The 15788-nt window shown below is 35.2% G+C and overlaps 1 protein-coding gene across 1 annotated transcript; it reads left to right on the top strand.

Annotated features, from left to right (window-relative positions):
* Nucleotides 1–9140, top strand: LOC105833575. The gene is made up of 5 exons (XM_012675411.3): nucleotides 1–321; nucleotides 2012–2408; nucleotides 3024–5674; nucleotides 7334–7567; nucleotides 8138–9140. The coding sequence occupies exons 1-5, from the start codon at nucleotides 268–270 to the stop codon at nucleotides 8483–8485; spliced, it is 3684 nt and encodes a 1227-aa protein (XP_012530865.2). The 5' UTR covers nucleotides 1–267; the 3' UTR covers nucleotides 8486–9140.
* The last annotated feature ends 6648 nt before the right edge of the window (nucleotides 9141–15788 follow it).

A 15788-nucleotide genomic window follows, 5' to 3' on the forward strand; every position in this document is an offset into this window, starting at 1 on the left:
TTTCAGATCGCTTGGCTCCGGCCGAGCGACGACGATCTTGTGCAACCAACAGAGAAAGGAGGAAGCCGAATCGAAGGGGAGCGATCGACACAGGACTGTCGGTGGCTGCGGCGGCGGCGGCGGTTCCTTCAAACACTTTGAGGCGCCTAATCGCTGTAAAACTGTCATATCATTCGCGAACGGTTTTCTGATAGAGGAAACGACACGATATAATTGCCTGGCCGCGTCAGGTATACGGTTCAGTCTTTGTCGCGGATTCGACGAATAATGAAAACCTCCCGGAAGCCGGTAGCCATGGTGCTACTATTGCTAATACACCTGGTAATATCACGAAGATCATGAATCTTAAGATACACGTTTAACGATAAAAAAAGAAGTGATGATACGAATACGGAGAGTAGAGACGATCGTCCGATACGGATTTAAATGAATTTCTCTCGTAACGCGCGCGCTGTGACGTTTTGTAATGATATTTGTATATTTGCCTCTTTGCCACGAACGGCAAAATAAATAATTTGCAGCGAATGTGCAAACCTGGGGGCTGTCAACGGCAAAGGTTGACGCGTGTGTTTACGTCAACTTTTAATTAGAACGAGCTGGAGTGAGAGGCAATGAAGTGTACGGTGCCGAATACAGTGAAACACATACGGGATCTTGTCCGCGCTGACGTTAATCTAATTAATCTGCGTGACGTTTTAGTACTAATAAATTTTATCGCGCTATTAAATAATCATTGCTCTTAACGCGTACGTAAGTGTACGCGCGAAGAGAGCTAACAAATTATTGTTCTTCAAACCAATTAAAATGTTATCAATGTTTTGTGGTTCGTGAAGTAATGCTTGCAAAACATGCGTTTAATTTATATATTTGTAGTAATTAGTTAAAAAGTTAAAAGCACATAAATGTAAATGATAACGTTTAAACGTTAATGATTTTTAATATAACTCGATTAATTTTAAATATGTAAATTTTAATTTTTACGAGTTAGTTTTAAAACACATAAACATTAAGTTATAAACAACTTCTTGTTAAATTAAAAATTTATACATACAAAAGAAAATTATAAAAGAAAAAATACAATTTATGTAAAAGAAGACAATACTTCTAAATTATTTTACGTAAACTTAATTTACAAAAATAAAGTTTTAAATTTATTTGATGTATATTGTAATTATTTTGTTATTTAGACTAGTCTTATTTTTAAATAAAAACCATATTATAATGTAATGTAAATAATGTTTCTCAAAGCCAACTTTTAGTTTAATTTAATTTTAATGCAATTGTGAAGTTTTTTGTTTATACAACTTTTAAGAGGACCCTAAAGTCGTTTTACCGACATTTTATTCAACCATTTAATTTCAAATTGAATTTACAGAATTGGAAATCCTTTTACACGTTTAAAGTACGTACACAAATAAACCCGAGGACGATTAGATCAAGACCAAAAATGCAAAAAAGTTTTTAAAGTTTATTTAAAGTTCATAAAAAAATTTGTTTCAAAATACAAATTATGTAGCTTATACGTACAAATGATACGTACAAATTCACTACAGTGTGAAAACGCTTAAATGAACAAAATTTTATCCAATAAATAACTTTTTTTTACGGCTTATAATCGTAATTTGACGAATACAATCTTATTCCTTAATCTATTCCGAACTGCGGTGTATTCATTTGTACGTATAAGCTACATAACTTGTATTTTGAAACAAATATTTTTAAGAACAAATAAACTTTAAAAAATTTTTTGCATTTTTGGTCTTGATCTAATCGTCCTCAGATTTATTTGTGTACGTACTTTAAACGTGTAAAAGGATTTTCAATTCTGTAAATTTAATTCAAAACTAAATGATTGAACAGAATGCCGGTAAAACAGACGACTTTAGGATCCCCTTAACTAAATTATTTTTATAAACATTTAATTTTAACTTAATTTAGTCTAAAAAATATTAATCTGTCTAATCCTGCTTATTAAATGTGTAATAAGATATAATCAACATCCTGTTTGCAGCTGACGTTACAAATCGGTAACGCGGGACGCAACCACACGAACGTTTTAAGCGCTCACCCTAAAATTGTTCTGGAGGAGGTGACTGTTACCGGAAGTGGAAACAACACCCGCGTAGTCGCAAACGCAGTAGCGGAAGACGTGTCGAAGCTCGACGATGAAATTCGCTCGCTTCTGTCTAAGCGCGAGATACGAAAGGGTTTACATTCGACGACGACGAATCTAGTTCCGATTGATCAGGATGCGGCGCAATCCCGGGCAACGATCGTCAATACGAACGAGGAGGATGACATCGAAGATTTGGAAATAATGAGTCGTGTGGTGGAGAAGTACGAGCCGCAGAGACTCACGTCGAGGAAGACTAAGAGGAAAATCGTTGACGGCTCGAACGGCACTCACAGTAAATATCCTGAGAGAAATAAGGAAATTTGGTTAATATCTGAGTAATAAAACAACATTAATAGAAAAATATATGATATTTGACTATAATTGCATAGTAAAATAATTATAATCAGGAATATCATTCTTATAATAATTATTCTCATAATAATAACCATATTTTTATAGAGATGCCAACCATGAAAAAATTATGCTATAAACTATCTAACTTTAAATAGTATATGATTCATTATTACTACTATTATAGTAATAATTACTATAAAAATGATATTCCTGATTATAATTATTTTACTATGCAATTATAATTACAAATATAACACATTTTTCTATTAGTGAATATTGCGTATATTAATTAAAGAGAGAGAGAGAGAGAGAGAGAGAGAGAGAGAGAGAGAGAGAGAGAGAGAGAGAGAGAGAGAGAGAGAGAGAGAGAAAGTCTTAGAACTTTAATAAAATTTTGTCATCTTAACAAAATATATCTTGATTAGACAGTAAATTTACATTGACATTATTACTCATATCAGCCAAATTTTGCTTGATAATACATTTTTTTTCGGTATTATAGTATAGAAAAACTCATCGGAGTAACTTCAGCGTTTGTACTTATTCTTCACAGATGTCCACGGTAAAGTAGGAGGTCCAATAACGGAACTCGAGAAAGCTTACGCCGAGGTGTTACGAAACATATCGCGGAAGGCGCCTGAATTGTCGTTGAACAACGCCGACGTGACCCGGAATCCCTATTTATCCCAGGCAGTGAAGCAGCTCAAGCAAGTTTACATTCCGAAAGTGACGAACCGCCCACCGACTAACGATGGAACGGTGCAGTTGCATTCCGACATTGATTTTTCCTTCACGTCGCCCGCTCTGAAGAGCAAGAAGTCGAGAAAATTACTTAAGAAATATCATCAGTTAAATCATACCTCTACAACTCCTCGATTCTCGTCGGCGGAAGAATCAAGGTCTGACGAGGAAACTGCCGACAGTTCCAACGAATCGAGCACGCCCGCGGGATATCTTAATGTGCCCGGCGGAAAGACAAAGTTGAAATACGGATCGTCTGTACCAACGTCAAGTTCCGATCCAGCGAAAAAAATTAAAAGTCCCAAATGGAATACTCAGGACTTTTCGATTCAAGTTACATCTCCGTTTACTTTACGTTTGAATAACACTAACAGCAACTTTAATGTAAACAATTTGAAAAATTCGAACGTCACGAGTGAGGCGAACGTCGTTCAGCTACCGCCGAGTAGCTATAACGTAGTGCCGAGGCCATTTTCCATATCGCCGTCAGCCAATTCGTTCGTCACCGCAAATATTGACGCGTTATACAGAAAACCGGGCGCCACGCCGACGGGTTTCGGCCAGCAGCAACAGATCGCCCGTTCCTCCGCAAACGTTCTGCCGCTGGTTCTTCCGACGGAGCTCTTCAGTTCACCCCCGCGCCGTTATATCCCTATAAAGCGCGCGAAACATCTCAATCTTGAGGGAAATACAGCGACGGTCGTCAGCACCGAAGCGAATTCACCCACGGGTCCCGTAGGGAAAAGAACTACTTTGGATTACGACGCCCTTTATACAGCCGTAATTGGCACCACGAGAAGTCCTTTGGCCGCCGTCAACGGCCAGGGAAGTCCGTCAGATTATTACGCCGTTACAGAGAGCCCTGCGGAGACGACTGTTACGAGGACGAGCCTCGCGACAACTTACGTACCCAGTCAAATATCCGCCTCGTACACCGTACAGCGGCAGAAGCCCCTGTCTCAAGCCGCACGCAAGAAGGATTTCCTACCCATAGTCGCCACTTACGACGATCCCAATGACGAGAAATCAAGTTTAAGCGAGAATTCTGGAATCGCGCTTTACAATAAATTCGCGGGCTTGTATTCAACTAACATCCCTAACGCGCAAAAAGCAATTACGCAAGACTTCCAGCAGCCCTCGCAACAGCAAGCCTCCACCCTTCCTTACGCAACTTTAAAATCTTTTACTTCCACGCTGCTGAAAGACCGGCCGACTGCCTCCTCTAAAGTTGAGCCGTATTATGATAGCGGATTACTCACTTCACAAGATATAGACGGAAAACCCAGCGAGAACAACGACGAAAACTTCGAGACGGACGGGCGATCTCGCGTTAAAGACGCAGACGAGACTGCAGAAGAGGGTAATGACGATAATGACAATAACGACGATAATGACGATGTCGAGAATTACAAAACTCGAGCCAATCAAGAAGCTTACAAGAAAGTTTATAAGACGCCGAATAAACACCGAGAAGAGGAGGATCGCGTAGAAAAGGAGGAAGATCGTTATCCGCAGCAGAGCCGTAATTATGGCTATCAAGATAAACGTTACAAATTTGATGAAAATGACCAAAGTAGCAAAGACGGTAGGCGCGCGAAACAGGAGAGCGTCCGGCATGAGAATGACGATGATGAAGAGGAAGTCGATGAAACGAAGGAGGAAGCCGATGAAACAAAAGAGGAAGCCGATGAGGAGGAATACGCCGGAAGTAACGTCGGAGAGAGTAAAGATAGAGACAATGATGATCATCGTCGTCAATACAATAAGTATGAATACGACAGGGATAATTTTGATGACCGGCAACGTGAGAAATTAAGCTATGATCGTAAGAAAGATAACAAATCGAAGGATCGTCGTGATAAAGATTATGAGAGTGACGTTGACCGTAGATTTGAAAGCAACAAATATTTTAGGACCACGAAATCGTATGATGACGATAAAACGCGTGAGCAGGATAGAGAGTATCACGAACGCTTTGGTAAAAAGAAGAAGTTAGAGAATGATAACAAGAAAGATCGACGAGATCGCAAGTATCAAAAATCCGAAGATGGGAATGTTGCCGAAGACAAACCACTTGCTCAACGATCTTACAGACAGGACGAAAGATACGAAGAGGAGCAAAACAATGATGATAGTAAACGCAACTATCGAATATCTCCGCGAAAAGACTCGCTTCGGGAAGAACACGAGGAGTACGACGAATCCAATCCCGCGCACGTACGTGAGGAATATCGTCATCAGCATGTCAGAGATGATCCTCGCGGTATCGACTATAGGGAAGATAAGGATAACGATAAGGAGGAAGCGCACGGTGATCACGTGCACGGCGAGACTCAAGAACACGCGCATAAACACGAGGAACACGAAAAGAAGAAACATGGGGGAAATCATAAATTCGAAGAAGGTGGAGGTGCAGAACACGAAGAGGAACATCATGGTCACAAGGGAGAAAAAGGCGACAAGGTACATTGTTTATTTAAACATTGCGTTTTTTTAAGGATTTATTTACCAAAAAAATGTTGCAATTATCATAATTTAAATATAATATGCATACAGTACTGATTTTTTCAGAAAGTTTTCGAAAAAGTTTCACAAATCACTGATAAAGTTTAAATTAATCAGTCTGATTTTAAAGATAATTACTAGATAGTATGCTAAATAATTTTTTTTAATTACATACATCTGATTACTAAAAAATTATAATCAGTTATTCGTGGTTTTTCTGTCGTACCCTCAAATATCATAATAGATATTGCATTGTTATACAAATCTAAAGCTATCATTTCGTCATATTATAATAAAAAAAATTATGTTTTATAAAGTATTTTTTATTAATTTTTATAACTGCTTTATTTATTTAAATTATAAATAATTATACAGTTTATTTTGTTTACTTATATTTTTAATAAAATAAATTTTTAACAATAAATTAACTTTTTATTTAATTATTTTTTATTCTAATTATTTTTTATGTACAAATTATTATGTGTACAATTTAATGGAAATATTTAATGGAATTTTATGGAAAATAATATAATTATGTTAATTATACCATATGTTGACGATGAAAGCTTGAATATTAATAAGTTGAAGTAGAGCATCGTACATGATGTTCATCATTCCGAGATCTTGATTCTAATCCATTAATGATTCAGTAACCAGGAAGTAAAAAGTAATAAATAAGAATTAATTAATAACAGTTTTCAGTTTAAGCTAAAAAAATTTAAAAAAGATAAAAGAATAATAATTTAAAATAAAATATTTTGTTATTTATATATAGTTGTAGCTACTTTCAGCTAAAAAGGTATTAGATCAAATTATATGTATAGTTATTAGAAAAAGTGTGCGTTACATTACTGGCTTATTATTAGTTAGAAAAGTTAGACAGTGATGATGTATGACACAACTTTATTAGCTCATAGTTAGTCAGCCACTAGACTCAATTTCTGCCAGGACTCTTTAACCTTTCACATTTTTTTGCACGACAATTCTAAAAAGATTCTGTGACATGTGAAATATTGCAACAAAAATGTTTCTAAAATTTATTTAATAAATAAAAAACATATTGAGTGTTCTGAAAAATTATTTTCGTGAATTTTAAACAGAAGAACCGTAAATACGGAACCGACAGATGGCCGTGGCAGACATCTATTTCTCTGAAGTAAAAATAGTTCCAGTTTTCGAACTCTTGATTTCGATATTTCGAAAGATTGCAAATTTTCAGCAACTTTTCTATAAGATCTTAAATGTCAGATTTACGGACATTTTATTATTTCAGAGCTGTCTCAAAAATGTTGCAAATATACTTCGCAAGTTTTATGGAATGTTTTACTTTTTAATTAATAGATTTCTGAGACATCTCTGAAAAATTTTACTGCTGTATGATTTATAATCTTTTGTCAACTATGTTTAAATTATGATAATTATAATCATTCTTTTTGTTAGTTTAACATATTGTATACTAGTATTATAGTAGTAACAGTTATTAAAATATGGTTCCTAAAAATTTAAGTAAAATTATTTTAATATTTAATTATAATTATAAATTAATCATAATTAAATGCTTTCTTCTCTCAGTGTAATTTTGGTAATTGTTAACGGTTTTCTGTTTATTATTTAAAGGGATATAAAGTTTGGCACGAACACGAGAAGGCCGAAAAGGGACATCACGATAAAGAGCATGCCAGCAAAGAGTTCGATGAAAAAGGTGGTGAAGAGAAGAAACATGATGAAGATGGTGGATACCACGAGGAACATCATCATGATGAAGGGGGTAAGAAGGTAGCAGAATTTGGCGAGAAAGGCGAACACAAAAAGGGTCACAGTACGCATGGCGAACATTCGGTGCATAAGAAGGTAATGTTCATAGAAAAAAGTTAGTATTAAATTAAAAGTATAATAATAAAGATTTGTGGATCTAAAAATTATAATAAAATATATAATTGATAAATGGTATATGATATTTAAATTATATATTTTTAGTCACGCAATAATGGGAAAAGTAACTTATAGTATTAAGTTAAAATTAATATATTTGATTTGAAAATTACGTATATATAAAATCTTAAACTTCAGCAATATTATATTTTTATTTTAATATTATAATATTGAATCGTTAAAAACACAATATAATTATTTTAATACCATTATTATTAAAAAATTTTTATTCTTGGTTTGAAGATATTATGTTTTCTGTTTAATATTTCTTCCTCTCAAATCATAAAATTATTAACTAAATAATGAGATACTTTTCTTGGTGAAACTATAGAAATCTTTGTACAAGTAAGTTACGCTTGTTTTATGCTATTATACTTCGAAAGATGTTTCCCTAGGAATATTTTATATCTTTATGTATATACGGTACGGAAATTAAATTCTTAATAGAATAGAAATTGCAACAATATTTCACTGCTGATAACTTTGTAGGACGAATTCGAGAAGAATACCGAGTTCTTCGACGAGTTCCACGAGGACGGTGGCGTGGAGAAGCACGGCGAGCACCATCACGATCACGAATTGAAAAAGGGCGGTCACAAGAAGAAGGGACATCACGACAGTGCGGATCACGAAGAGAAGCACGGCAAGAAAGAAAAGCACGAGAAAGGCGGCCATCATCACGAGCACAAGGGCCACAAGGTCGACGAAGGTCACGATCATCATTACGATCACGATCACAAGTATGGCAAAAAGGAGGGGCGCGAGCATGGAAAAAAGTGGAGCTACAAGAAGGGCGACGACGGCGGGGACGCGGGTGGCGGTCACAAGCATCGTTGAGGCGAAATAAGACGCTGTGATCGCAGGGGGCGAGAGTAGTGTGACTTTGCGATTCTCGCGATCGTTGCCAAACTTTGATATCGCAGTACTTTCGAAATAGATTAATATTGCTTTGTTTAACGTTGATATCGATCGCATATAATCGACATGTTATATATTACTTTAGAGAGCGGTTTACCTGCTCGGTCGTTGTTGGTACCTATATCGATCACCTACGCTTGAGATATGACATATTATGCGCTTTAGCTTACGCTGTTATATCTAGCTCCGGTTAAGCAAGAGTAAACGTCACAGCGAGCATTAATTCAGGCGGAAGTAACCGATTGTCTTTCGCGAATTGAATCTCTTGCAAATCCGGAAAACTCGCACTATCGAGTGTGTGCGGATAAATTATTCTTTTTCTCTTCTTATTTAATGAAAATTTACTCGTACATCATTCGAACGTCTTGCGACATAGTAAAAGAAGAGCTGGTGGAACGATTTGAAAGTTTGAATTAAGAAATTGTTATCTAGCAAATAAGATTTTTAATATTAATTTTTTGTACACTATACCGTTTGTAACATCGAGGACATTTGTGGTTTTCTTACGCATCTTACAAAAAGTTAAAAAAATGTTTAAGAAATTTATATAAATCAAAACTATTAGAACAAATTTTTTTTCTCTCTTATTATTTTTGTGAATCTTTTAATATCGTAATTAAAGGACATTTTATAAATAAAATTTCTTAACAAAAAAATATTAATGCGAAATAATAATGTTAATTAAAAAATAGTACATCATGTAACAATGATGTAAGATCGGCCTTTTGTGCACGAGTACGAGGAGTGGGCGCACGGGCCGTAGGCGAGTGCGTTCACCCACACGAGTGCAAAAGGCCGTTACGCCCATGTTACATATTTTTGTTACGTTGATGTGTGATCCCTTGAGTGGCTTGGGTTCTCGCTAATTGACAGGTTAGCCAAGGTTAGGATCGCAAAAAGCGATGAAACGTCGGTTAATTCTGCGAAAGTTACCATATGTGTATTGCGAGATGACGCACAGACGAGCGTTGCAATGATCAAACGTGCTGAAAAAGTCACGCTGGAATGTTTTTTGTCACGATTCACGTCGTCTATTAAAGGACAAGAACTGTACAATAATGTTAACGTGTTGAAAGCGGCGACTTTACCCACTAAGAAAGTGACATGAGAAGGACAACTTTCGACGCACACGTAACAGAAAAAGCATTTTAAAGTTTAGAAGGTGTAATTTTTGCCTAACGCACTATATCATCCAAACAAATTTTGCAGCTATTTCTTTAAGATACGTCCTTGAAAACTTCTCCATTTGTGATTTTTCCAGATAATTTTTAGCGCAAGATACAAGCAAATCGCAAACATTCTTGAATTTATGAACGATAGTGTATATTATGTGTTAGTTTTATTTTATCTGTTATTACTATGTTCCTGGTATATTGTTTACATAAACATTTTCTTATTAATAAAACACGTTCAAATTAAAAGACCGTAATTTTTATTACTGCTAAGAAAACGTCAAACTTCTTACAACTAAATTGTTCGAATCTATTTTATACAAATATTTCTTGTGATCACTAATGAAACGATATTCCGATAATGAAATATTCAATAAGTGTCGCGCGTTTCATCGGTCACTCTCAATTACGAAGTAATACAATTAATTTAGAAAGCAATACTTCGCTGTTGCGTGCAATTGAAGATGCCGATGATGAAGTTCGCTGAAACTGCAGTTTCTTCGTTATTTCTGTCGACTTCTTATTCTCTTGCCTACGTTTTCGTCATAAACGTGAGAATAAATTCCATTTTATGTTCATGTTAAAGGGATTACTATCCACATGGGAATACAACGCGCAAGTGGGCGACGGAACAGTGCCATTTACTGTCTCCTGCGATTAGAAGGGATGTTAAAAAATGTCTCTCTCCGAACGTTTGTAAGGGAATTCCCTGAAGCAGTCGTTTAACGGAAATGACCGTAAGGATTAATTACGCGAGAGGCGCATTTGTTCTTTCGATCTTCTTATCCTTCCTTCTTTCTTCCCGTCGAAAGAAATGATAATACGCTCTTTCGTCTTTGTTGCCTCCGGAGTTCGAGTATCGATCGGTCGCGTGGCATTCAGCCGGGAATTGCAAGGGTGATTTCGCAACGAGAGAGAGAGAGAGAGAGAGAGAGAGTCGCGGATGCAAATGACAGACGATTTACGATCCGCAGTTTATTAGAGAAGCTATCGGTCTCTTTGGCAGTCGCGATAAAAGATCTCAAGTGAAATCAAGTTAATATCCGAGCATCATTAATGATCGAGGTGTCGGCCGAGTGACGCGTTTAGTGTTGGCGGTATCGCCGATTATCCGGTGTTTAATCCACGTGGGAATCGACCAGCGGCATTGTCCACTCGCCCTCGCGTTGCTATCCGCATGCTATCAGGGTGATACTTACGCTTTTACACAGCTGATAACAGTGGCACTATTAAGCTATGCGCGCAAAGTGCAGCTTTTTCTCGTTTTATCCCATCCCAGTCCCATTGTTTTTATCGCACTGCGTACGGGCACTCCACCTATGTAGGATGGAATGCGTCTGATAAATCAGGATGAAGGACAACTGAAATGCATTCGTAATAAGGTCGCAGTTTAAATTTTTGCAAGAACAGGGCGAGCGCAAATACGTAAAAAAGCACGTTCCTGAAATCGTGTCGAATTCCCGGCATTTCCATTCTTGGTATTTCTCATTGCAGGAATTATTTGCGTCTCAGTTCTTGCTTTTAACGTAATAATGCGCGATCGGATCATGGATTCTCAAGAACAAAGAAGATAAAGATAAAATGTTCGTTTTATGCGTTTTATTTGCTTTATTAATTACAAATGTCCTTAAGAGCAATATTGCATATCTCTATTTTAATACGGAAACGTTAGCTCAGATCTCTTTGAATGTTCTTTTCGTTTCTTTCTTTATGAATTAATTTTTATGCGAGAACATATTCATTATGCTATAGCAAACTGACTTTAATTAAATTTTTTTCCTATTTATTTATTTTTTGTTTAAAACAAACACATCACAAATATATCACGAACAAATATTCATGATGTTTCCATTGAGATATATGTGTGCTTGAATATATCTTTTATTTTTATTAGAGAGTCGTTACTAATTCACTTCAAATGTTAAAACATGATATTATAATCAATCCAAGTTGAAATTTTACTCCTACTTTCGACTTCAATTAGATCTTTTGATCTCCCTAGTTTGTGTTTTAAAATAGTAATCAGAAAAGTTTTTAACCTTGAGATTAAAAAGAAGTTTTTGGCAAAATATCTCAAAACCCTTCATAGATCTTATTATAGTCAATAGTCTATAATCAGTGACTATAATAAGATTTGTGGATTTAAATTAGGTCACTTAAATAAATCACACAAATATACAGAGAGACGTGAACAATTGAAACGATATATTTTGTCTAATATTTATATATAAATGTAAATACATTTTAAGTTCTACAAATTTGCACGCCTTAAAACGCAATCATAAATTGAATCTAAAACAGTATTTTAAATTGAATTAATCGCCAACTTTCATTAATGCTATACAAGCATCTTTAACAGACTAAAAACGAAATATAATTACACTGTGTAAAAAAACTCTAATTAATTTGGAATTGTTATAATTGTATATCAAACATATCAAAATTAATCGTGATCGTAAATTACTAACAAGTAATGATGTCAGTTCAAATCCAAAACGCCTTCAGCACATGGCACGATGCAAATCACGATCAATGTTTGTGATAATTACGGACAAATTAAACTTGGCATAGAGTAACTTCTACTATTAGTACCCGAATGAAGTACAACATACTCTACTTAGAATCCGTCCATTATCCACAATGAAAGTACTGAGTAGAATCAAAATTCATTACATATCAGGTGTTTAACACAGAAATATTTATTATACTTCTCTTATATTTTAATAAGTTTAAATTTCGCTAATTTATCTGTTCTTTGTTTTAATCTTCTCTTGTTTACATTAAAAAAAAAAGCAAATTGCAGTTATTATAATTTAATTATAATTGCTATTTATTTTTTATACCAACTGTACGTATATTTATAGTTGTTTTAACCATGCAAATTGTAACTATTAATTATTATTATTACCATGTAAATAGAACACAAATATTAAAAAAAAAATACTTTTATAATATTATGATTGGATTTATTTAAAAATATTTATTTTATTTTTATTGTCCACATCTCTTGATATTTCATTATATTAAAAATTTATGATGTTTTTAATAGTAAAATCTTTTTGTCGTTAACAGAACTATACAGGATTATTATCAGCATTAAACCAGTATAATTATAGTAATAACTATAAAAATGGAGCTTCATAGATACACACTTTTCTCTCACAAAGGGAGGAAGACTAGAAATAAAAATGCGGTTTTAATTTGTTGTAAAAGTAATATATTATAATATATTATTAATGTAATTTGTTATAAAAGATAGTCTTTTATATCCATATTAAGAATCCAAAACCGTAGTTTCATAGAACTTTTTAGTATTTTTAAAAGTTAGCAAATAATCAAAATTAATAATCAAATTAAAATAATAAATTTAAAAGCATTAAATTTTGATTAATCACTTTGGAAGTATAATCATCTTAGAGAAAGGAGGAAAGAAGTTAAGTATTACGTCATTCCAAAACCAATCTTTTTTGATGCATAAGTATAAATACAGTTTGGCTAAGATATTTTCATCGCAGTGTAGCGAACAACGTTAACTCTTTTGTACTGGTGGGGCATATATGTTCTGGTCTTTAAAAAATTTATATCTTCCACAAAAATGAAGATAGTGAAGTCTTTTTGTGTCAAAATCAAGATAGCAAATTCTTTTTGAGCTTTTTTAAAAGCTTATTAAGATTAATCATAAAAAAGCTTTATTTCAAAATAAATAGAGTTAATGGATTAAAATGCTAATTATTTTTTATTTATTTACATATAAGTTAATATATACAGGTATCTGCAAATTTGCGCGTTCAGAGTACAAGATTTGATACTTTATGCTAAAAAAACAACCTTTCTTTAACAAAATTACATCCGACAAGTAGTTTTTGTAAGAGAGAAGGTTAAAGTTAACGAATAAAGTGCTTTTGTCTCTGTAGCGTTCAACTCTTGCGTGTGCTTTTCCTCACTTGTTCATTTAAAAATAAAGACGAGTGTAAATAGCAATATTTAGCTTAACGAGTTGAAGATAATCTTCTATTATTCTAAATATTATGTAATTGCATAATTTTATAATCATTAATGCAATCACTAAATAACGATACATTACTAATTAAATATGAATACATAATTTGTACAATTACCGAACAATAGATTTATTATGCAACAGTGATTAAAAATAAAGTAAAATATTCGGATTATAGTATTGCAACAACTATATATATATAACAGTTGTAACAGTTGTAACGATATCTGGAAATTTATCACAATTTTTATCTTTTTATAATTTTTACGATTTTTTAAAATTCTCCTATACTTTGTAAATGATTGTTTTAAAAATTTGTGATAAATTTCCAGATAACGATACAACTGTTCCTGAAATTTTACCTTACTATGTAATTATACCTTATATAATTATATATTTTAAAATAATATATATTTAATAATTTTAAACAAGTTCTTTGTATTTTTTATAAAGAATCTAATTAGTATAAATCAACAGATACTAAAATAATTTTTTTTTAATTTTCTAATATTTACTTTATTAATATTTATTACAACATAATTTGTAGGTTCCATAATTTCAAAATTTTCATATTTTATTGTTAATTTTTGAAAAAATTAAAGGATGTCTGAAACTAACATTTGGAAGGACAATTAATTGCAACAAACTGCATTTCAAAAGAAGTATTTCCACTTTTTTAATTCTTTCCTTGTCGGTGTACGTTTTCGCGGCTGAAGTTGTCGCGATATTATCAAATATAAGACGATTTCCCGTTTCGCGCAACTCGTCGCGAAATACTCAGCGTAAATATGCAAATACCCGCTCGGATTTTGCTCATTTACCTCTTCGCGAGTTTGGACTTTTACGACGGTGCAGTTTGCACGATAGAAATAGATAGATAGATAGATAGATAGAAAGAGAGAGAGGGAACGTTCTGGCGAACGGAAAGCGGGCAACGAGCGAGTCCGCTGTTTACGAGTGGTTTAGCAGAAAATCCCGCGGAAATCCTCCGCCGAGTGTAGCTGTGATGCGTATCCACCGCGTATGGCGGATAGTCATAAACGTTTAACCGCATCGCCGTCGGACTTAGCGCCGGGACGCTTCCCTTCGGCGCGGTTTATGGAATAACTTTCGTCCGATGAAAGAATCCCCCGCACGTACACGCGCACACGCGCATGCACGTGAACCACTTGCGGGAGTAATGCGGAGTGACGTCGTAATTATAGAAATGAGACTGTGCTCGTCACGGGAAAGTTGCAAATCGGAAGCGCGAAAAGTGAGTTTGCGCGAAATGAAATTCGCAGCATTTGAAGCAAGGAGCGTAATCCGATAAGAATGCAATTTACCTTTCAATTTGGAGAAGGTGGGGGCTTCATTATAATACGCGAAGGCGTCAATTTACTCGCGCGACAATATTCTATAATAATCGCTCGTTTTATTATCGCTCGAGTAGCCGTATGTTCTTCTACGGTGAGAACGAGACCCCTTTCGTATTATATTATACGTAACAGCTTCCGCGCGATAATTCTGTTTCATTTGTGCAAATGTGCTATGTGAAAAGTTATATTGCATGCCGGTACTTCAGAGAAAATTAATAATTCCGTCATTATTTTGTGTACTTGCAGTTTGATTGAGAATAAATCTCTTTTACGTCTCTGCCGGATGAACAGCCGCGCGAGATTAAAATCGAACGAAGCGGTCCGCACCGGAAGTTCATTTTCCATGTTGTAGGTGTTTCGCGAAGTGGTACGACCAATGATTAAGCCTCCCCCTCCCCCCTCCTAATCCCTTTTTATCCCGGCTCAACAATTGGGTGGTACGCCGTTGCAATTGGGCGACGGACGTGGTGATCGGGCGCGCGGTGTGTGGCGTCATGCGTCGTCCCGTCTCGGCGTGAATACGTCTTCACGCATATACGCGCGCGAGAGGCGTCGCGACGCGCCGCCTCACCCCCCTTCGTGAGAGCGCCCTCGGGGGAGGAGGGAGAGGTGCCACACGGCCCCCGTAGGGTGAGAAAGACGGGGACCTCCGTCATACACGCACAGGCGCCGACGCACACACACACGTATAA

Source organism: Monomorium pharaonis, chromosome 10, assembly GCF_013373865.1.
Source record: "Monomorium pharaonis isolate MP-MQ-018 chromosome 10, ASM1337386v2, whole genome shotgun sequence".
Classification (NCBI taxonomy): domain Eukaryota; kingdom Metazoa; phylum Arthropoda; class Insecta; order Hymenoptera; family Formicidae; genus Monomorium; species Monomorium pharaonis.

Bases quoted from the DNA above. Each gene is read 5' to 3' on its own strand.
- LOC105833575 (XM_012675411.3), top strand. From the start codon at position 268: ATGAAAACCTCCCGGAAGCCGGTAGCCATGGTGCTACTATTGCTAATA. The intron at 322-2,011 runs GTAATATCACGA...TCCTGTTTGCAG, and splicing joins TACTATTGCTAATACACCTG to CTGACGTTACAAATCGGTAA. The intron at 5,675-7,333 runs GTACATTGTTTA...TATTATTTAAAG, and splicing joins AGGGAGAAAAAGGCGACAAG to GGATATAAAGTTTGGCACGA.